This window comes from Trachemys scripta, chromosome 5 (assembly GCF_013100865.1).
Source record: "Trachemys scripta elegans isolate TJP31775 chromosome 5, CAS_Tse_1.0, whole genome shotgun sequence".
NCBI lineage: Eukaryota > Metazoa > Chordata > Testudines > Emydidae > Trachemys > Trachemys scripta.
In genome coordinates, this window is record NC_048302.1 from 96667385 (window position 1) to 96689711 (window position 22327).

At 43.9% G+C, this 22327-nt stretch overlaps 2 protein-coding genes across 3 annotated transcripts in view; one reads left to right on the forward strand and one right to left on the reverse strand.

Moving 5' to 3' along the window:
- Window positions 1–84: 84 nt before the first annotated feature.
- RPL9 (ribosomal protein L9) lies at window positions 85–7508 on the forward strand. The gene is made up of 8 exons (XM_034771087.1): window positions 85–163; window positions 678–724; window positions 805–920; window positions 2441–2536; window positions 3097–3229; window positions 5108–5188; window positions 5664–5781; window positions 7364–7508. Exons 2-7 carry the CDS (start codon window positions 679–681, stop codon window positions 5768–5770), a joined length of 579 nt encoding a protein of 192 aa, XP_034626978.1. The 5' UTR covers window positions 85–163; window position 678; the 3' UTR covers window positions 5771–5781; window positions 7364–7508.
- Window positions 7509–10998: 3490 nt separating this feature from the next.
- The window catches only part of KLB (klotho beta), a 44443-nt gene continuing 33114 nt past the window's right edge, over window positions 10999–22327 (reverse strand). Inside the window, exon 5 of one of the 2 annotated variants that reach the window (XM_034772254.1) lies at window positions 10999–12246. In XM_034772254.1, the coding sequence (XP_034628145.1) occupies window positions 11852–12246 (395 nt within the window). In that variant the 3' untranslated portion in view covers window positions 10999–11851. The remainder of the gene's footprint in view (window positions 12247–22327) is intronic. The other variant, XM_034772255.1, reaches the window with a different exon arrangement.

The window sequence follows — 22327 nt, forward strand, 5'->3', positions numbered from 1 at the left end:
CCTGGCCCCAGTCCTCTGTTGCTCGGGCCTTCGTGAGCTCGGCGGTCGATTGCTCTCGCCTCAGAGCCGGGTGGCCGAGCGTGATGACGTCAGGCCTAGACGGAGGGGATACAAGAACGCGATGACGAAAGACGCTCTCCCTTTCCCCTCGGTCTGCAGCGAGGTGAGGAGGGTTCCTATTTTGAGATCTGCTTCCATCCACGGCCCCGGGCCCCTCCCGCGCCCCGACGATGCCGCGCCGGGCACAAGGAGGCTCTAGAGACTGTGCTGGGCGCCCCGGGGATGTGTCTGCTCCCGGGCCGGCGGGCAGAGCCCCAGGCACAGACACCCCCCACCCCCGGTCTCGGGGAAGCTAGGCCGGGGCCCGGCGCTGGTTCTCCCGCCGCCCACCGGGCCGGGCGGGGGCTGCTGGGTCGGGGCTGCGGCGGCCTCTCGCGTGACCCACGGTCCCTGTTGTGGCGCGTTAAGAGCGGGGGTCCAGGCGCGGGGCAGCCCGCTGGCGCGTTCCGGGCCCCCAGCGTGGCGTGGCCGGGGTGTGGAGCGGCGCAGCGGCCGCTCTCTTGGTCTGTGGGCCCCGGTTCGAAGAAGCTTGGCCGGGGTTAGTGTGGGCTGGGGCGGGCCGGCTGGGAAAGGTGCAGTGCGGTGTCTCTGCTCTCACCCTGTGGTTGTCGTTGTAGAATGAAGACCATTCTCAGCAACCAGACTGTTGACATCCCGGAGAAAGGTACAGTCCTTTGCTTGTTCCACGTAAGCTTTGTGTTCTCGTCCTGCAAAAGGTTAACACTTGCTTTTCTTGTCTTCCAGTCGACATTTCTCTGAAGGGCCGGGCAGTTATTGTGAAAGGTCCCAGAGGAACTTTGCGACGGGATTTTAACCACATCAATGTAGAGCTCTCCCTCTTGGGAAAGAAGCACAAGAAGGTGAGCATTGCAGGGATATTTTGGGATTATTTTCATATTCGTAGAAAGGATGATCTAGTGTCTAGGGTACTAATGAGGGAATTAAGTTTGTGGCAGACTAGGGACTCAAACCTCCTATGTGATCTTTGGAAAGTCACTTGGCCTTGTTTGTCTGCGTTCTTATATTTTTTAAAAAGTGACTGTAGTACTTTCTTACCTCACAAGTTGTGAGACTAAATACAAGTTTCTAAGATGGCTAGGCACATCTTGGGTGTTTGAGCTAGGGTTCAGTATTGATATGCAGTCAGGTATTGTGTGTCTGTCAGTGGGCATGCTCTTTTTAAATGTTCAGTTTTGGGGCTACAGTTTCGGGGCGGTTTTAGTGTTAAAAATTGTGGAGTAGGTATGTAATTAGAAATGTTGAATTAACGTATTCATTTACTGAATGACGCTTTTAGATTTCCAAATTAATTTTGTTCGGCTATAGTATTTTATTATTTAAACTGTAACTATGTGTGGTAAGCAAGATTAACCTAGACTTCTGCTGCACTGATAGCTCAGTGCATCTGAGTTAAATTTTCTTGGACATATCATTTAATAGTAGCTGATGTCCCTGGTCTGCTCTTCCAATTCTGCTGAGTGGGCCATGACTTTGGAGGAGCGGAGCGCTCATTGGTACTCTAGCTATGCACTCATCACCAAGTTCAATTGGTGTTTGGTGGTGATAGATAGAAAGCTTGATTCTACTTACTGGGAAGTCATATTTTCAAGTTTCTCTAAACAAGACACACTAAAAACGTTTCCCCAACCTTTTGAGTGAACATTTGCCAAAGTGAGAATTAAAACCTGCTTAAAATGTTTGAGGTGAAGAGTATGGCTCTGGCACATTAGTGTTTTGCTTAATGTGTAGGGGATGGCTAGGGTGACCAGGCAGCAAATGTGAAAAATCGGGGCAGGGAGTGGGGGGTAATAGGAGCCTATATAAGAAAAAGACCCCAAAATCAGGACTGTCCCTATAAAATCAGGACATCTGGTCATCCTAGGGATGGCATACAATTTTTCATGTATAGATTAAGAAATACCCCATTGGAGGGTTGCCTGGTGATATGGGAAATTGGTTAATGCTTTTGCTAATGAACAAGCACAAAACTTGCCATCACCATAGTTGACAGTGTGGAGAGGTCAAAGATTTTAATGCATATAGAAAAGGAGCTAGCTTCTCACCTAGACAATCCATTCAGGAAAAACTTGATGGAACAATGCCAGGAAGTTTGCTTTGTTACTGCCCTGTGCTTTCTTTGCCTGTTCAATATTTTGCACTTACACAAGTATTTGTCATCTGAGAGTTTTAAAGTGCTTTGCATCAGTATTCCTCAAACTCCTTTATACTGTTAAAAGCTCCATTTCACAAATGTGGAAATTGAGGCTTGTGGAGATTAAGTGATTTGCTGAAGGTTATACAAAAAATCAGTTTAATTCCTTATGGGAAACATGTTTGTTAATTTTGAATTGAAACTGAACACTTTGAACTTTTATTATAGCTACGGGTTGACAAATGGTGGGGTAACAGAAAGGAGCTGGCAACAGTTCGTACAATTTGCAGTCATGTTCAAAACATGATCAAGGGTGTCACATTGGTAAGTTTTATTTTGAAATAGAATATTTGTCACTTGATTCTTAACAATATCAGGCAACTTCATTCTTATGAGAATTTTTTTAGCCATGCTAAATGAAAGGTACTGTATACCGTGTGGGTTAGCTATGATCTTGCCTTTGCCAGTGAGATCACTTTAGAGTTAGGAGAGAACATTAAGCATAAACATTAAAGATCTTTGAGGCTTGATGCTTCAAAAGCAACTCCTCTCTATTATAAGTTAAAATACTCTTCAGAAATGATCTAACATTTCATCACATTTGTCAAGTAACTCTTAAATATATCTCCTAGTTTTGGAGTCTTCTAGTTCTGTAACAAAGCGGTTCTCAAACTTCAGTAACCTGAGGACTCCCATTTAAAAATTTACTTCATACTCCCAAGCCCCTCTACTTAGGCTCCACCTCACTCCACCCTTCCCTTAAGGCCCCGCCCCACCCCACCCCACCTCTTCCTGCCACCACTCCAACCCTGCTCCCAGTTTGAGAAATGCTGCTGTAACATATTTGAGTTTAATGATGACATTTTTGATTTGGTTACTCCCAGGGCTTTCGTTACAAAATGAGGTCTGTGTATGCTCACTTCCCCATCAACGTAGTTATTCAGGAAAATGGCTCACTTGTGGAAATCCGTAACTTCCTGGGAGAGAAATATATCCGCAGGGTGCGCATGAGACCAGGTAAGTATAATTAGAGGCCTTGTACTTCGCTAATTGAAGTGGACATCATGCTGTGAATATATGTTTTTGTAACAGACTTGCTTTTAGTAAGATTCAATGCTGTGAACTTTGTAATCGGCATCAGAAGACATATTGTTTATGGCCCGACTTTCAGAAGTGCTAGGTGCTCACAACAGATGGATTTCGATAGAAGTTGATCAATCTCTTAATAAACCCGGATAGATCCAGATCTTTTCTGAGGGTTCCATATTTTGCATCGGCACTCCTGCATATGTAATCTTGATTTTATTGGTTTCCAAGAGACATGCATGACACACTTCTGCTTTTGGCTTTGTTCTAAACATTTTTCATTATCACTTCAAATATTTAATTTAGCAAGACTTAAAAAAACAAAACAAAACAAAAAACTAGGAATCTTGATGGAGCTTGTAAAGTTGTAGCTTTATGTAGGGCAGTCGGTGTTCAGTCTCTTTAATGCAGTGACTACAGAAAAATTAACTGCTGTAAGAACTTTACATTTATTTTAAGCATGCATATGAAAAGCTTAGTTTGCAGCCTGTCTGCAGAAATCTTTCAAGTACAATTTCAGACAAGTTTATTCATTTGACACATACTCTTATCTGTACCCCATCAGTATGTTGTGTGTTTGTGGCAGTAGGCATTTTGGTTAAGTTTATTGGACAAATGGATGTGTAACCCTAACAGCATTTTATACCTGTAGAGATTAAATATCTGCCATTGGAGGCATTTCAGAATGTTTCTGCTCATGCTCTAAGAGTACAAATTGTTTCAGTTATCTTCCTATAAACTAATCTTACCCATTGTACTACAACTTAATTCACAAAAAATACTTAAGCCTTTGGGATCTTTTTGAAAACACCAGTAGTATTGGTATTAGCAAACAGTGTTTGATTTGACATTTTGACAAGTAGATTAGAGTAAATGAAGTAATCATCACTTGCTCATATTCAGGATTGTCTAAAGCTTGTGAATTCACAGCCAGATATGAATACGGGCTATAATGGACACTTGTTACCTGACAATGGGAGTTGAGTAAATTAGGTTGATCTGTTTGATCACCACTTTGGATGAAAGCATCAAGGTAGATAACTGGTTGCATCTCAGACAACATTAGCAGATACTATAAGGGCTGTGTGTGTGTGTGTGTGTGTGTGTGTGTGTGTGTGTGTGTGTGTATATATATATATAAAAAATATATAAAATTAGGCTACCTTATCTTTGTGGTTTATAATGGAATGATAGTGGTGGGTCGCTGAGGACTGTGTGAAGATACAGGAATGTCTTTGGCCTGCATGGAAGATAAGAGGTAAAATTTTGATCATATGGCTGGCCTCACTAATCTCACTTGTGCAGTTCTTGAATTAAAAAAAAAAAGTAGCAGACATGTCCAAAACTAGCCACCAAAACTTCTGAAGTGCCTAAGTGGTAACTGAATAATGTTCAGCCAAATTTGGAGCTTAACAGACAAGCTGTAAAACTATCCAAAATGGATACTTAAATTTTCAAACTCTTGTATCTGTTAATGTTACACTTCAGGTAGTGGTTTTGATTTGAGTTGCAGGGTGAGAAGGTCTTAATCAGGTTTATAATGGAAAGCAGCTGAAACTTTGTATGTATAGTGCCTAGCACAAAGCAGGGGGCAGTCCTAATATTGGCCTCTGGATGCTACTCTAATAAATAATGGGAAGCTAATTCTTGTAATATCCATATTGTCTCTTATGGATCTATAAATGAAGTCAAACAAGATTTCTGAAACAGCGACTGTTTTTTCTTGAATGTCTATAAGTTACATAAAGTGCACCTGCCATACCTCCACAGATAAATATTCAGCTTACTGTGTACTTTCCTTTCTCTTAGGTGTTGCCTGTGCAGTATCTCAAGCCCAGAAGGATGAGTTGATTCTTGAAGGGAATGACATTGAATTGGTATCCAACTCAGGTTTGTATAATAAGTATGGAGGGAGGGAGGGAGGGAGATGTATCACTATGCTGTAGTGATAGCCATTTTAAGTATTCCTGAAAAACTTCTTATGGAATTGAAGTGATAGCTCAAATCAACTTTTGTCTCGAAATTAAGTACTACTTATTGTTAAGAATGTAAAATATAAAGATTATTAGTGCATTTACTTGGTCAGTTATATTGTTTTCCCTATATAGCTTTATTTTGTTGGGCCTTTTATGCAGCATCAGAAAAACATTTAAAAACATGATTGTAAAACTCATATGGGTGAGAGGAGCTGGCACCTGAAAGTTCTAGGCTGCTTTTAGTCGTTTCACGTTGGCAGTATCCCTTCTAAGCTATTTCATCTCCTGTTAGTTATATGTCATCAGCTGAAATGTTGGAGTGTGTATAAGAATTGGCTGTGTTAGGGCATTGTCCATGCTATGTCTTAAATTTCTTGTTTTTTCTGTAGCTGCCTTGATCCAGCAGGCCACCACAGTCAAGAATAAGGATATCAGAAAATTCTTGGATGGTATCTATGTTTCCGAGAAGGGAACAGTACAACAGGCTGATGAATAAAACTATAATAGGTTGGTATTTTATACAGTAACATTTTGTATTATAATTTCAGAGGTATAGGTGTAACTTGATAAATCAGGTCCCTGTCTTAAAGACTTTAGCAGATTTTGGGAATGGAATAATGATAGATATGGGTGGGTGGGGCAGTGGTCTTGAACAGCTAACATATGAAAAGTTGCTGCTAGTAGGGACTTGTCTATAGTTTTGCTGCTTTAAGTATATGGTAGTAATATAGTTAGAGGCAACCCCCAGTATGGTTACATGTAATTATACTGATATAAAAGTGCTTAAACCAGTGTAGTTTATTCTGATTCGGGAAGCAAAATGAGCAATGCTAATATTAAAGCACCTCTATACTAGTACAGATGCATCCACACGAGCTTTTACTGGTATAATTGTCAGTAAAAAATTGCACCCCTGACTGACACAGTTAAATTGGTAAAACTTAAGTGTAGATCAGATCTGGGCTTTGTTCTCCTGGGCATGGTGTATAATGCCATAGCTGAGGTCTTCAAGCAATATTTTGTCACTCTTGAGCCGCTCTTCAGATTCCTTTCTGGTTTGAGGCATTGGAGTGCAGATTTGTTTGAATTTGGTGGTAAGACTTTTTTGCTCCTTAATTTGGTGATGGCACAGAGCAGTGTATTGATAGGAAGATTTAGCAGCATATTCGTTGCCTAGTATTTTTGCCATTCTGTAGCTATAAACCCACCAATATGACTTCCCTTCACTTGAAGAGTGGATAATATTTTCAACTTTGAATAATTGATGCACTACCCTTTGACTGCTGAGTTTCTTGACCCATTTATATTTGTCCTCTAAGTTACCAAACAATGAAACTGGAACACTTAATATTATGGAAGTAACTTTCAGTTAAGATGGTGCTACAAGGTTTTCATTTGGGATCTTTTCACGAGTCTGCAGAAGAAGTTTATACCACCAACTTTTTCATCCAAATATGGTTATATTTTGTTTGTAAAATATACGTGTCAGGTGGCTGCAAGTCTCAAGTTGCATTTGAAATTAGTGTCATGAGTACCTTCTGCAGCATAAAAGCAAGGGATATGTAAATTGGCTATATCTGTTTTAACTTTAGTATAGTTTTAGTACAGTAATCTTAACTTCAGTAGTAGTGGATTCCACTTGAAACAGACAAAGCCAATTTAAAATATCAACCCTATTATCACCTGCCTTGTAGAAGTCGCTTCAACCATGTGCAAGACTATTTCTTTTTAGTGCTGCTCTTTTGAGAGAGGGAGAGGATTAGTCACTCTTGAGCCATTGAATTTGACCATTTGCTTTAGTCAACCCAACTGAAAAATGGGTGAAGAAAAACTACTTACATTGCATCTGAACTGTGTTCCTGCTTAAATGATGAAAATGTGACATGATTCCACGTCCGAGTCCTTGAGTGATGCTTAACAAGTGGAACAGTTTTCTATTCTATATATTAGATATGTTTTTAAAATACATTGAGATTTCCACAAACTTTTAGTAATAAATCTAAGGGAGTTCAGAGGGGGATTGCACTGACATAGTAAAGCTTAAAACTGTATATATTGTTTTATAATTTAGCACTCTTCTTACTTACAGTTGTCTAGATTCCGAAACAAACCACGAGCTGCAAATTACTACTTGCTGCAAATTACTACTTACTGTATCAAGTACCAAATGGGAAGTCTAGTGTAAAAACTGAACACGATGATGTGTTTTAAAAAATAAAACAAATATTACACATTTTGGCTTCTGTCTTTAAGAGCTGAATAAAAATGGCTATAATTCTGTGTATTTTTATATTAAATTTAAAATGATCTAAAAATACGACTCTTTGGAGAAGCAGTTCCCCAAGTTAGTTTTGCAAGGTGCCATAATATACTGTTGAGTACGTTTTTGCCATCCATTAACAGTGTCCTTAACTCCCCTGGTGTAAAAGAAAGCATCTCAGAAAAATCATTTCAGGATGCGTGGACTGTCCAGTGCGTGTAATTGAAGTGCTAACTCTGAAACAAAGATTTTTAAATGGTGAAAACTGTTGATCACTTCAGCAAAAGAAGCAAACTGTAATATGTTTATTCTGCACTCCCATTTCATTCTTTCTCTGATTTCAAAGGTTCAGATTACCCTTGACCGTTCCTAAAACCTGCTTCACCACTAGCTTCTTTAGTTAGTTATTATAAACTGAAGACTAAAGATGAGGACAAGAGAATAAAATCCAACTTAAATATCAGTAGGGGCTGCACACTTTATGCTCGTGTAGGCCAAGTTCATTGCATGGATCCCTCTATTCCATTCCAAAAACTCCATATATGCTACTATACATACAGAAAAACAGTTTCTCCTCCTTGGTGTTCACACCTCAACTGCTAGCAGAGTACCTCACCCTCCCTGATTGAACTAACCTCGTTATCTCCACACTGATATATACGTGCCTCTGGAGATTTCCATTACTTGCATCTGAAGTTCTTACCCACAAAAGCTTATGCTCCCAGTACTTCTGTTAGTCTCAAAGGTGCCACAGGACCCTCTGTTGCTTTTTACAGATTCAGACTAACATGGCTACTCCTCTGATACTTGACATTATTAACTTGTTCATATAAGCTTTGAAGAAATACTCCTTGAAAAGAAATGTGGGAATAAATGCAAAGCTCTGCAGTTCTTTGTATGCCACATAGTTAAAATTTAAATGATGCAATCTCTCAAAGTAGTGGAGAAGCCTCAAACCAGTACTCACTGCTGCTTAACTAGAATATCTTTTACAAATATACACAAGTTTAAGTTAAGGCTGCCTATCTCCTGCTTCTCCCTCTGTCCTTGAGCAGAGATCTGTCCTTCCTCTAATTGCTTCCTACATTGAAAAGTGGCATTGCACGCTGTTTGCTATGTCACCAGGATGGACAAAAATACCCCAGCATGTTGTGTGCTCAATCCTTCCACTGATGCATGAAGGTGTACATGCCTTGGCCCTACCTGCTATTGTTGCCCCAGAGATTTGTGGAGTTGCAAGGTTGATCTGGGAGCTTCACTTCACAATGGCTGGTATGCTGTAAACCATGGTCACTCTGGTTGATGCAGTGTTCCTGAACAGAATGTGGGTATGATGGTCAGTGTATGCATAAGCTCATGCCTACTGGAAAATGAACTGGTGGTTGGTCCTGATTCCCATCACCTTTAAGTCCCTACCTTTCTCAGGAGGGGAGAGCCCTTCTGGCTATGATATATGCTGGAAGGGGCTTCTCCACCTCCCATTGGCTGAATGGGGCAATAGTGGAGGTGACATGGGGGAGGGAAGAGCCTGGCCCTAGTGCTACATGTTGGAATGTGCCTGACAGGGAGGAGGGGCTTCTCCCTCCTATGGGCCAGATGGGCACATGGCATGCAATTGGGTCTTGGCATACCCCCCTCAATTTAAAACCTTCCTCGGGGTCTATGTGCCCTTTCGTGTGGATAGCTGGCTGCTGCAATGATTCCTGGGAGGGGCCCTGCTGGAGAACTTAGCCACACTACAGCAGCAGCTGCCAGGGCCAAGTGTGTCACCCCCTCCCCAGTTGCATCCAGGAGTGGCAGGGGTAGGGCCACCGCTATGGGTGAGCAGCTGGAGCTGGGTTGTGGTGGCAACAGCCGCCAGCCAGGCCGCTGAAGGTGGCAGGCACACAGCAGCTGGGCTCACTGCTAGGATTGTACACGCAGCAGCAGGAGGTGAGTGGGGAGCAGGGTTGTGGCTCAGTCAACGGGGGTAGAGGTGTTAGAGGAGCCCTGATTAAGAGAGAACTGGGATAGAGTCCCTGGAATGGCTCTGGGAGCAGGGATGTGGGCTCAGAGGCCAAGATGGGGGAAGGTGACTGGACCACCCAAGGGTGGTCAAATAGCCTCTGCAGGAGTGCTCAGGCATCCCAGCCAGCCACCCTGGGCTGTTGCAGTGAGGGTTGCCAGCATCTCCCTGCAAGGGAGGGGGGCCAGCAGCAGGCTTTGTGCACCATGTTCAAAGCTGCAGCTTTGTCCCCACCCAGGGTAGCAGAAAACTGGCCCTGTGAGGTGTGGGAGGGCTACCTTGTCCACAGGTGGTGGTGGTGGGGGGGTAAGTGTGGTAGAAGCCTGTCCCTCAGCTGAGGAGGCAGGTGACTGAAAGTGGCATACACGGGGGGGACGGGACAATGTACCCAAGACAGATCTTTTAACTGAAAGAGAGGGGGCTGATTATTATTATTCTCCTCCCGCCTGCCCCCAAAGTGGTAGCAGGCTACTCATCCTTACACACAGAGGAACACTTAAGAAACCACAAGTTCTTTTGAGAATGGGGGGTGTCATGAGACTTTATCAAACACTCTTAGGGAAAACAATTTGGAAAGGGGAGTATGTGGCTATGTTCACTCTGCAGTATCAGGTGGAGGATATGGATGAAGAAAATAAGCCTAAGGTGGCTAGCACACTAGAGAATTGGACCCTAGCCTTTTATCCAAAGGCAAGTTTAATATGTGAAAGGAACCCACAAAGTGGTGTCTCTTTTTTCAAATATTTAGCATAGGCACATGCCCTGTATGGGGGTGAGGCACAGTTGAGATGAGGGGTTTAGATGCTGGGTAGCAAAGAACCCAAACTTGCCCTGGGAGCAGAAGGACCCAGAATTACGGTTGGTATATATGACACGATGCTGTCCTATTCAGTACATTTATCCAGACAACAGGCTAGGTCTACCCAAACTGCAGGCTTCCAAAAGGAATATCAAGTTTATTCTATTTCTATTGCAAATTCAAGCAGTGTGAATAAACATATCCCTGACTGACATTGGTATGTTAAAAAAAAAACCAATCCTGTAGATGCAACTCTGCCCACAAAGGACTGCTTTTGGCAGCATAGCTGATATTGTTTGGGGGCTGTGGTGTTCCTACACCACAAGAAAAGCTTCTCTCTGTGTATGCTGCGTCTATCCTAGGGAGCTATGCTGCCAAAGACTTTGTATCGTAGAAATAGCCTGTGGGTGCTGAAATAATATCTGGGCGCTTTGTCCACTGACCAAATGAGCCAAGAGAAAAAGTAAACCAAAGTGAATAGGAGCATCTCAATCTCTAAACATATAAAATGCTGTTTGTAAGAGACATTGTGAGGTAAATGTAACCTCTATAAACACAAATAAAAGATTTAGTGAAAATAAGGTAGTTTTGAAAGACACCTATCATAGCCTGTGAAAATGGCATTTTTAATAGAATACACGATTCTTGAGAGAAGACATTTCTAAACAAACTGCTCATATTTATTTATGATAGGCTTTGCAACACTGAGGGCTGCACTGGCAGTTTACTGAGAGTACAGGAGGCTCAGCTAGTTAGCATGTTTTCCAGAAATAAATACATATGACTTATAGTTGTGTGGATATCTATTTTCTGTGATGGATTAATAGATACAGCTTGTTTTAATGTTCCAGTAATAAAAATCTGTACACAACTGACTGATTTTTGTCCCTACCCTGCAGGGTAAAACAAGCAGTAGTTGTATATCATAATGTCTTGTTCCCAACTGGTCCTAGGAGCTATTACCTTAGTTTTGGAACAAAGTATCAAAGTCTAATCTCAACTGCCCCAGTATCAGAGTTAGGCATTTATGTCAATGATGAAGTTAGTCAGATTTATGCCTTTGCAACTAAAACCAGAATCTGGTCCAAACTATTTAATGCTTGGTGCTGAATTTAACTGGAATTTTTTAAAGCTGTCACATTTGCAAACAGCTGCAGATACAAACTTATCAATGACCAAACATATCTGAGTGTCCATCACAAAAATTTCTAGTTTGAAGACATTCACATATAAAAGTGCACATCAGTTCTCACAGCTTAATATCTTTTCAAGTCAAACTAGTTAACAGATCATTCCAAGGCACAAGGAGAAACCATTTAACTTGCTTCAAAAGCTAGATAAAAATCACTGGTACCCGTCAACATCAGTTTTTCTTCTCCCTTGTGTAATTATTTTCCATTCCTCCACTGAATGTTATTTGGTGTGTATAACTGGAGTGACTCACATAGTGCTTCTCAGAAATTGTCCCATTCTCTTTATCCTATGCAGAAAGCAGATGCAGACAGTGATGAATCTAGTTGAGAGTAGCTTTGTGTCCCTTTTTAAATGGGGGACAGATGTGTTGGAAATTTTTTGCTCTATACAGTTTTCTTCTTTTTCTTTTGTGAAAAATTATAATTGTTAGAAGCAGGACAAAAGTGGAGAAAAGACAGCAGCCAAAGAATATCAGAGGCTTCTTCTGTGAGAGAAATAAACAGAAGGTACACTGTGTTTTTTCCTCTGATTGATCACATAGATCACTAGAATACTCTGCAGGAAAGCCATTACTGCTAATGAGGTTGTTGTAAATTTGTATTGAAGACTTGGCTCTTGAATCAGAAGTGAAGAATCCAAATCTGGGTTTTGATTTTTCTTCAGTCAGTTTAAATGCATAATAACCTCTAATCTTCACTTTATCAGTATGATATGCTGAAAAAAAGGAATGAATGTTGATAAATTCTCCTTTTGTATGAAATGAAAAACTATTTAAGATCTCAAATGAACACAACATTTATAAAGTTAAAAATTATAACTGGATTATAAAACAAAATAGTAAAAATAATTATTCATTACTTCAGTGTGCTATATAAATAATCCTAATACTTAATTTGCATGGTTATTTTAATCATCATCAAGGAGATATAGTGAGTAGAATTAGAATTCAGGAGTTCACACTTTACAGTCCTGAGTTTAGTCTACTAGCACCAGATTTTAAAATGTGTTTAGGCACTTAAAGATGCAGATAGGTACTTAATAAGATTCTCAAAACTGCTAGGTGCATAACTCCCGTTCAAATCAAGGAGTTAGACACCTAGTAGGATTTTCAAAAGTACCTATCTGTATCTTTAGGTGCCTAAATACCTTCAAGAATCTGGCCCCATAGAGCCTAATCATAGTTTGGATGAGTGGATTTTGGAAAAATGAGTCAAAAAAACATTCTGTGAGGGAATCAGCACTCTGAAAGGTTAGGAATCCCTATACTAGGCTATTATAGTAAAATAGTTTTTACTTACCTGCCAAGCAAAACACAGTTATGTACCTGAGCTGTAACTGTTGTTCACTGAGATGTGGGTGCCAATGTGTATTCCATGCAGGTGTGCATGCACTGAGCGCACCAAAGCCAGAGAACTTTGCCTAACAGTACCTGAATGGGGCACTGCTAGTGCTCTCTGACCCTTAGCCCCTCTCCAAGCTATTTAAGGCTGGTGCTGCCCCAATACCTGTCAGTCACTTTGCATTGAATGTCAAGAATTGAGACTCTGATGCAGAGGGGATGAAGGGTGGGTTGTGGCATACACATTTGTACACACATCATGAACAAGGGTAACACTACAGGTAAGTAAGCATCTTTTCTTCTTTGCGTGGTTGCAGATGTGTATTCCACTCAGGTGACTCATAAGTAGTATCAGAAGGAGGTAGGGCTTGGAATCTACTTAAAGAGCAATTGCAAGAGCGCCTTCCCAAAATTCGCATCTGATCTGGACGCATGGGTGGCGGGTATAAGAGGCTGGGGAGGCTTAGCCTCCTCAAAAAGGATGTGGTGCACCTCCTTCTGGAGGCACGCCACCCTGAGGCCCCGCTCCTGCTCATCCTCTTACTCCGTAGCCCCGCCTGTGCTGCTCTGCTTCCCCCCTACCCCACGCATGTTGCTCCTCTTCCTGCCCCAGCTCTCCCCTTCCACTGAGGGCTCTCCCCCTCCAGCGGGCAGAGGGCTTGAGGGAGGGAGTGAAAAGGTGCAAGCGGCGGGTGAGGGGGCCTGGGAGGGAGGTGGAGCAGGAGCAGGGCATGGGGTGGAGCGTGGGCAGGTCCTTGTGGGGAGGAGGCCGAGTGGGGGTGGACCTCAGAGCAGAGCAAGGGGCGTGGCCCCCCACTTTTAGGGAGCTTCTGATGCTAGTGCAAAGCCACCCCAACTGCAGAAGTCATGCCCCGACCATGTTTGGACGCAGACATCATAGCATAATATTTGGTTAAAGTATGTATGGAAGACCACATTGCAGTGCTGCAAATATGCAGTATCAAAAAGTCACTGAGAAAAGAAATCAGTCACTTGAAACTTTGTTGAGTGGTCTCTTAACCTCTGTGGAGGAGGCATCCAAGCTATTCCATAAGTCATTGTGATATACCTTCTCCCTGAAGGACCAGAGAAAGAAGAACATTCTTCTTAGGGGAAGCACCTCAAGCCAGGAGCAACATTCCATGTCAGTTCCGAAGAAGAGTGTGGGGCCGGATGATCTGTGGAGGTCCTCAGTGCCAAAGCGGGCCAGATGGCGTGCTCTAAAAGGTGCTGCTTTAGACTCATCCCTTGCCACCTGTGTGCTCTTTTTAAATCACTTGAAGATGGAGCATCTCTCTTTAACATGCCCTTCTCCCAGGCACAACAAACAGTGTGTGGGGTTCACTATTGGGGATAGCCAACATACACAATGAACTATGTTTAAACCCTGGTGAGGGCATCACCCAGGGTAATTATCTATCTATTCTAAGTTCTACAACTAAATCTAAGGGTAATACTAAACTATGCTAACAATGAATGATATACAACAAAGTTCCAGAAAAAAATGAAATAAACAGTGAGGTAGACTACTACATCAAATGCTCCGACTCTAGCCATGGGTGGTGAGAAGGAACTCAGGGGTGTTGGATCAGTGCTCCCCTTAAATAGCCTGGGGAGGGGCAAAGGGCCAGAAGACACAAGAACCACCCCTAAGGTACTGCAAGGCAAAGTTCTCCAGGCTTCGATACGCTCATCATGCATGTACTTGAGTGGAACATACATCTGCAACATCTCAAAACAGCAGCTAAATTCAAAGTTGCACATTTCCCCTGAAAGAGTTGATTGAATTGTAAGCTCTTTGGAGCAAGGATTACCTGCTCATTATAAGTGTGTACATGGCCAAGCCAAAAGGGGCCCCATCAGGGACTGGGATCTTCAGGCACTACACTCCAATAAAAATAATACAGATTCCTAACACCTAAAATTACCCTTAGGAGGTAAAATTATAATTACATTAAAAAACAAAATAGTAAAAATAATTACTTACCTCTTCACCTTTTCATTCATATGTAAGCAGAGAGAAAATCCATAATATTATTTAAATAAGGTAATTTTGTAAGAGTGTTATAAATTATTGAACTTTTGGGCTCTCTTTGAAGAGATATACTTCTACAGTTTGAAAAATAAGAATTTCATGACCACTCGCCTGAGAATTCCCTAAAGGAAAATAGTTATATTTCTTTGTAGGGACTTGGGGATGCACAGGAAAAAATGACATCTAGTAATTGTTCCTAGTTTAGTTTAATCTTTAGAACTGATTTCCTTTACCATGCCCTGGGTTTTAATAGAGACAAGGCAGCTGAGATAATGTCTTTTACTGAACCAACTTATTGTATATAGTCATTTGTAGGGTTCCATTATTGTAGCTGATCTCAGTGTCCCAGAAGTTGAAAGTGATTATATACAAGAAACCCATGGATCACCACACTTATTTCCACAGATCCAGTAACCACCTCAAATGCACCCAAAAGTCTGTTATCTACAGTCACACATTTAGGGTATGTCTACACTACGAAATTAGGTCGATTTTATAGAAGTCGATTTTTAGAAATAGATTTTATATAGTCGATTGCATATGTCCACACTAAGTGCATTAAGTTGGCAGAGTGCGTCCTCACTACCGTGGCTAGCATCGACTTACGGAGCGGTGCACTGTGGGTAGTTATCCCACAGTTCCCGCAATCTCTGCCACCCATTGGAATTCTGGGTTAAGCTCCCAATGCCTGATGGGGCAAAAACATTATCGCGGGTGGTTTTGAGTACATGGCGTCAGTCGCCCCCTCCCTCCGTGAAAGCAACGGCAGACAATCGTTTCTCGTCTTTTTTCCTGGGTTACCCATGTAGACGCCATACCACGGCAAGCATGGAGCCTACACAGCTCACCGTCATGGCTGCTGTTGTGGGCAAGTCTTCTGTTGGGGCTGCTGTGATCCAAGTAGCCAATGCAATCATTGACGTTCTGTTATCAAGGGTAGTGACTCTGGGAAATGCGTAGGCCTTTTTAGATTTTAGGTGCATCATATTCCTGTCCTTTGTCGCTGGTGAAGAAGTCTTGCAGCCATACATTCCAGTCCGGTCGGTACTATAACATCCCATAGCACTTCTATGGTTGACACATGTAACAGCTCCAGGGATCTTGCTCTTTTGCCTTGGCTGAGGTACCTTGCTCTACCTGGATCTCCAAGCATTCGACACAGAAGCACCTGCAGCAGCTGGCATTGCTACACAGCAGCAGCTCCTTGCCTTCGCAGCAGATGGTGCAGTAGGACTGCTAACCGTCGTCATTCACCGCTTCTGCTGCAACTCTGCTCTCCTGCTCCCCAGCGACGAGCTCGGGGGATCTGTACTGGTCCTCCTGGGTGCTGCTGACAGCAGACGGTGCAGTAGGACTGGTAACCGTCCTCGTCAGACATGTAGCTTGGCCAGAGGCTCTGGGAACGTCTTCCCTGCCCTGCTCCTAGCAACCTCCAGGGCATGGTGTACAGCTCCATCCCTTCCCCTGCAATTCTGCTGTCCTGCTCCCCAGCGACGAGCTCGGGGGATCTGTTCATGAAGCCTGGACAGTAGTAAGGAGCAGTTCAATTATAGGCTGAGCAAGTGCAGAATGCACAGTAGAATGTGCCTTTGGACGTTTAAAAGCTCGCTGGCACTGTTGGTCAGACCTCAGTGCAACCAACTTTCCCATTGTTATTGCTGCTTGCTGTGTGCTCCATAATATCTGTGAGAGTAAGGGGGAGACGTTTATGGCGGGGTGGGAGGTTGAGGCAAATTGCCTGGCGTCTGATTTTGAGCAGCCAGACACCAGGGCGATTAGAAGAGCACAACAAGGCGCGCTGCGCATCAGAGAGGCTTTGAAAACCAGTTTCATGACTGGCCAGGCTTCGGTGTGACAGTTGTGTGTGTTTCTCATTGATGCAAACCCACCCCCTTTGTTGATTTTAATTCCCTGTAAGCCAACCATCCCCCCCCTTCAAAATAAAGTAACTATTGTTTTGAAACCATGCATTCTTTCTTTATTAATTAAAAAAAAAAGAGAGAAAGATAACGGACAAAGTAGCCCGGGTGGGGTGGGAGAGGAGGGAGGGACAAGGCCACATTGCTTATTGCAGCCACACTAAAAACCAAACTGTTTGAATGACAGCCTTCTGTTGCTTGGGCCATCCTCTGGAGTGAAGTGACTGGGTGCCCGGAGCCTACCCTCCCCCCGCGTTCTTGGGCATCTGGGTGAGGAGGCTATGGAACATGGGGAGGAGGATAGGCGGTTATACAGTGGTGACAGCAGGGGTCTGTGCTCTTGATGGCTTTCCTGCAGCTCCAACAGATGCTTTATCATGTCCGTTTGCTCCCCCATTAGCCTCAGCATCGGATCCTGCCTCCGCTCTTCCCGCTCACTTAATTCTTTCCTGGCCTCTGCCACTGAATGCCTCCATGCATTAAGCTGTGTCCTATCAGTGCGGAAGGACTGCATGAGCTCAGAAATCATGTCATCGCAAGTGAGTTTTTTTTGCCTTCTAATCTGCAATAACTTCAGGGATGGAGATGATAGAGGGAGCGTAGAAACATTCTATGCTCTACGATTCTGGGGGGACTGCATGGTCACCTGGGCTGCTGAGTTCGCCACACTGACCAAACAGGAAATGAAATTCAAAAGTTCCTGGGGCTCTTCCTGTGTACCTGGCTAGTGCATCGGAGTTCAAAGTGCAGTCCAGAGCGGTCACAATGGAGCGCTCTGGGATAGCTCCCAGAGGCCAGTACCATCGATTTGCCTCTGCACTATCCCAAATTCGATCCAGCGAAGTCAATTTTAACTCTATTCCCCTCGCCGGGGAGGAGTACAGAAGTCGATTTTAAGAGCCCTTTAGGTCGACGGAACGGGGTTGGTTGCGTGGACACATTCATTTTTAAATCGACCTAACGTGGCTAAATTCGACCTAACCCCGTAGTGTAGACCAGGCCTTAGATACCACAGAATTTGCTCCAAAAAGAACATCTGGGATACACACTTAAAACCACCTTCCCTAAACAAGGACACTCCACCAATTAAGTAGATTGCCTCATGGAACAAGCCATCCAAATAACCTGGGAGAGCCTACTTCAATATCTGGGAGAAAAATACAAACCACTGACTGTATACCCCTAGTTGTCACCCACCACCCCACACTGGAACCAATACGGGGTATCATCAAACAATTGTCCCCACAAAACATGGGTTGCAACATCCTGAAAGTGTAGGTTACTTACTATAACTGGAGGTTCTTCAAGATGTGTGGTCCCTATCTGTATTTCACACATATGGTATGCATGTGCACCATGTGGCTGAGTCTGGTAATTCTTCAAAGCAGTGTCTGTTGGTCCATACACATGCAGTAGCTCTCCTTGTACTCCTGACTGAGGGTATAAGAGGCAGTGAAGGTCGATGCCTCTCCAGTTCCTCTTCTTACCGCCTATCCAACAGGATCTGAAGGAGGATGGGTAGTAGAATACTGATAGGGACCACACATCTTGAAGAACCTCCAGTTACAATAAGTAATCTCCACTACTTCTTTGAGTGCTGGTCCCTATGCGTATTCTACATATGGGTGATTGCAGTGTTCAGACTGGAGGCAGGTGCAAGGAAGCTGATAGCAAAGATGCCGATCCCACTACTGCATCTTCAGCCGAGGCACAAATTAGAGCATAGTGTGTCATGGACATGTGGATAGAACTCCAGGTGGCTGCCCTGCAGAGGGATGCCAGATAGGGATGCCATAGAGGCAACTTGTGCTCACATGGAGTGAGCTAAACACCCACAGAAGGAGGATTTTTTTGCTATTTTTTGTAGCATTCTAAGATGCATCCTAAAATCCACTTACAAATCCTCTGGGAGAATATGACTTGCCCACACAATCTCTCTGCTATGATGACAACAAGTCTTGGTGATTTCCTAATGGATTTGATTCTTTGCAGGTAGAACGCCAGGGCACACCGGACATTGACGATGTGAAGACTCATTTTCAGAGGAAGCATGGGGCTTCCAGGAAAAATACAGGTAAGTATCATTTGATTGATGTGGAACTCAGAAACAATCTTGGGGAGAAATTTGGTGTGTAGTCAAAGAGAAACTTTTTCTTTGTGAAACACTGTATAAGGAGAGTCCGCCATGATGGCTCTGAGCTTGCTGACCTTCCTAGCCAACCCTTCCTGGGTTCGAAAGGCAGACTTGTGAGTATTGACAGGATGATGTCAATGTCCCACTGAGGTGTAGGTTTAAGCACTGGTGGGAGGATACTGATCAGAACTTTCATAAATCGTACTGTAGCTGGGTGAGTCAAGACAGAATGTGCTTCCAGCGGAGAGAGGAAGGCACTAATTGCTGTTAGTACTCACAGCAAACTAATAGCGAGACCTGAAGACTTCAGGGACAGGAGATAGTCTAGGACAACTGGGATGCTTAAGGTAACTGGAGAATGTTGATGGAGTTGTGCCCAGGCCAAAAAGCATCTCCATTTGGCTAGATAGCAAATTCTAGCAGAATCTTTTCTACTTTGATAAAGGATCGCCTGAACGAGGGCTGAGCATGAGTGTTCTATTTCCGACACCCATCCAAACACCAGGGCATGAGGTGGAGTGAGACCAGATTGGGATGCTTGATTTCCCCTCCTTCCTGGGTTAGGAGATCTGGGGATGGGAAGATCATGATTGGTGGGTGGGCAGAAATTGTTAGAAGTGCCATGAACCAGAACTGTCTGGTCCAATAGGGTGCTAGGAGAATGATATTGGCTCTGTTAAGATGAATCTTCCCTACCACCAGTGGGAGTAGGGGAATGGGAAGAAAGGCATATCTGAGGCTGTTTGTCTAAGACAGCAGAAGATTGCAATCCTGGGAGTCGCAACCCATGGTTTCTCTAGAACAATATAAGGGGAGCTTTCTGTTCATTTGGGACATAAAGAGGTATCATAGTGGACTACCCCACTGTGTAAATATCTCACTTAGGACTGTGTTGTGAACCTCCCACTCATGGTCTGGCAAGAAGCTTCTGCTTCATTTGTCAGCAAGGGAGTTGTGAACACTGGGAAGGTACGCTGCTTGTATTGTGATGTGGTTCTTGATGAACCAGTTCCAAAGTCTGATGGCTTCCAGGCAGAGGAGATCCTCCCTGTTTGTTTATATAGATCACCATGGGTGATATTGGCTGTTGTTTATACATGGAGTGTGCATATGAGCAAGAAAGGCCTTGCACGCAAAGCAGGCTTCCCTCAGTTCCATATGTTTATATGTAGCCTAGCTTCTTGTGGGGTCCAGAAATCCTGAGCAGTGTGGTTGTCATGTGGGCAACCCACCTCAGGAGGGAGGTGTCTGTTACAATGGTGGCCCTGGACGTGGAAGGGTTGAAGGGAACACTGACCATGGGTTTTCAGGGTTCAGTCACCAAGCGAGGGAGGTGATAACTCTGGTGGGAACCTTGGAGTTGATATGGTCCTTCTTCAGTCAGTAGATTGAATGGAGCCAAGCTTGCAGACACCGCAGCTGGAGTCTGGTAAACGGCATCATGTGGCCTAACAGTGAAAGACTGCGGTCTGTGGGTAATACGTGAAATCAGGTTGCTCATTGTATGAAACCTGTCTGCAGGGAGGAATGCTCTCACAGAAACCGAGTCCAACATCACCCCAATAAAGTTTACTGACCTTGTGGGTAACTGGACAATAAAATGGACTTTTCTTTGTTTATGCAAATGCCTAGGGTAGCCAAAAGTTGTAGAGAAACCCTGTCACCGACCTGACCACTTGATGAGGTTGGTCTACCAGGAGTCAATCGTCTAGGTATAGAAATACCATATAGCTCTAGCATCTCACCTGGAAGTGTTTCTGGCCAACTGTAAAATGCAGAAACTTCCTGTGTGATGGGTGAATGTCCACATACAAATACGCGTCCTTCATATGGAGAGTCATGAACTGCATCCCTTTCTGAAGGGAGGGGATTATCAATGCCAGCATAATCATCCGGAATATCAGATTTCGCATAAAGATGTTGAGTTGCCAAAGGTCCGGGATGGGTCTCCACCTTTCATCATTTTTGGGAATTAGGAAATGTGGGAAGTGGAACCCCTTCCTGTGGCAACAAAACGGGATGCGCTCTATTGGCTCTTGGTGTAAAAGAGATTCTGCATCCTGTTGAAGAATTACCTTGTGAGGGTGGTTCCTGAAGGGGGACCAGGAAGGGGGCTTGTGAGGCAGGAAGGAGAGGAACTCTATGGAGTTTCCCTGATGGATAATCTCCAGAACCCAACTGTTCCTAGTGATCTTGTTCCAGTTGTGAGCAAAGAGTGCTAGACAGCCCCCAAAGATGACAGGGGGAAAAGGTGGGTAGCATCAGTGGTGGTCTCGACCAATATGTCAAAAATGGCTCTTGGCCAGTAGTTGGGAGTGAGTAGAAGCTGTGGCAGTAGAGGGGGCCAAGAAACGAGGCCTCAGAATCCTCTGGCATTTGTGTGGAGGCTCAGCTGGGCACCTGGCCATAAAGGTCAATGGGGGGGGGGGAGGGGTGGCCTTGGTCTATAGGACTCCCTCTGGTGTTTCCTCATAGGGGCTAAAGTATAAATCCCCAGGAAATGCAGAGTCAATCTGGAGTCCTTTAGTGAGTAGGGTCTTGTCTGTTTTCTCTTTAAAGAGATTAGACTCGTGAAAGGGGAGGTCCTTGATGGTGTTTTGGACCTACCTAGGAAACCCTGATGCTTGCAGCCAAGAGTCCCTCCTCATGACTGAGCCCTGGCCAAATTTCTGGAAGCTGTGTCTGTTGCATCCACTGCAGCCTGGAAGGCTACTCTTGCCACTATTTTCCCCTCATCTAAAAAAAAGACTGAAATTGGGCCGTGTCCTCCATGGGATGCTTATGTCTGAAGTCTGCATGCCTGAAATAATTATTAAAATTGTATTTCACTAACAAAGCTTGGTCGTTAGCAACACAAAATTACAGGTCTATGGAAGAGAAAGCCTTTTTCCCCAAGAGGTCCTGTCTCTGAGAGTCTTTATCTGCCATGGCCGCCCTTTGATAATGTGACAAAGCTCTTTCTGTAGCCCCTGTACCACCACCACCACGTTGGAGGCAGTATGGGAGAATAAAAATTCAGCTCCTTTAGCAGGAACAAAATATCACCTCTCCGGTGTTTTCAGTGTAGGAGCCCAGGATGCTGGAGTGCAGTGCACCATGCCATTCTGGCCAGTTCTAGTATGGGCTCATTGACCAGCAGGGCTACCTTACTTGGTCCCTGCAGTTGCAACATGTCCAGGAGCGGGTTTTGAGGGTCTTGGACCTCATCTAATGGGATCCGTAGGTCACTGACAATTCTTTGTAACAGCTCCTAGTACTGCCAGTGGTCATCTGGCAGAGAAGGAGGAGTGACTGCTTTGTCCAGGGATGATGAAGAAACACTCTTTAGAACTGTCGGCACCTGCAGATCCAGTTGCAGCTCTTCCTCT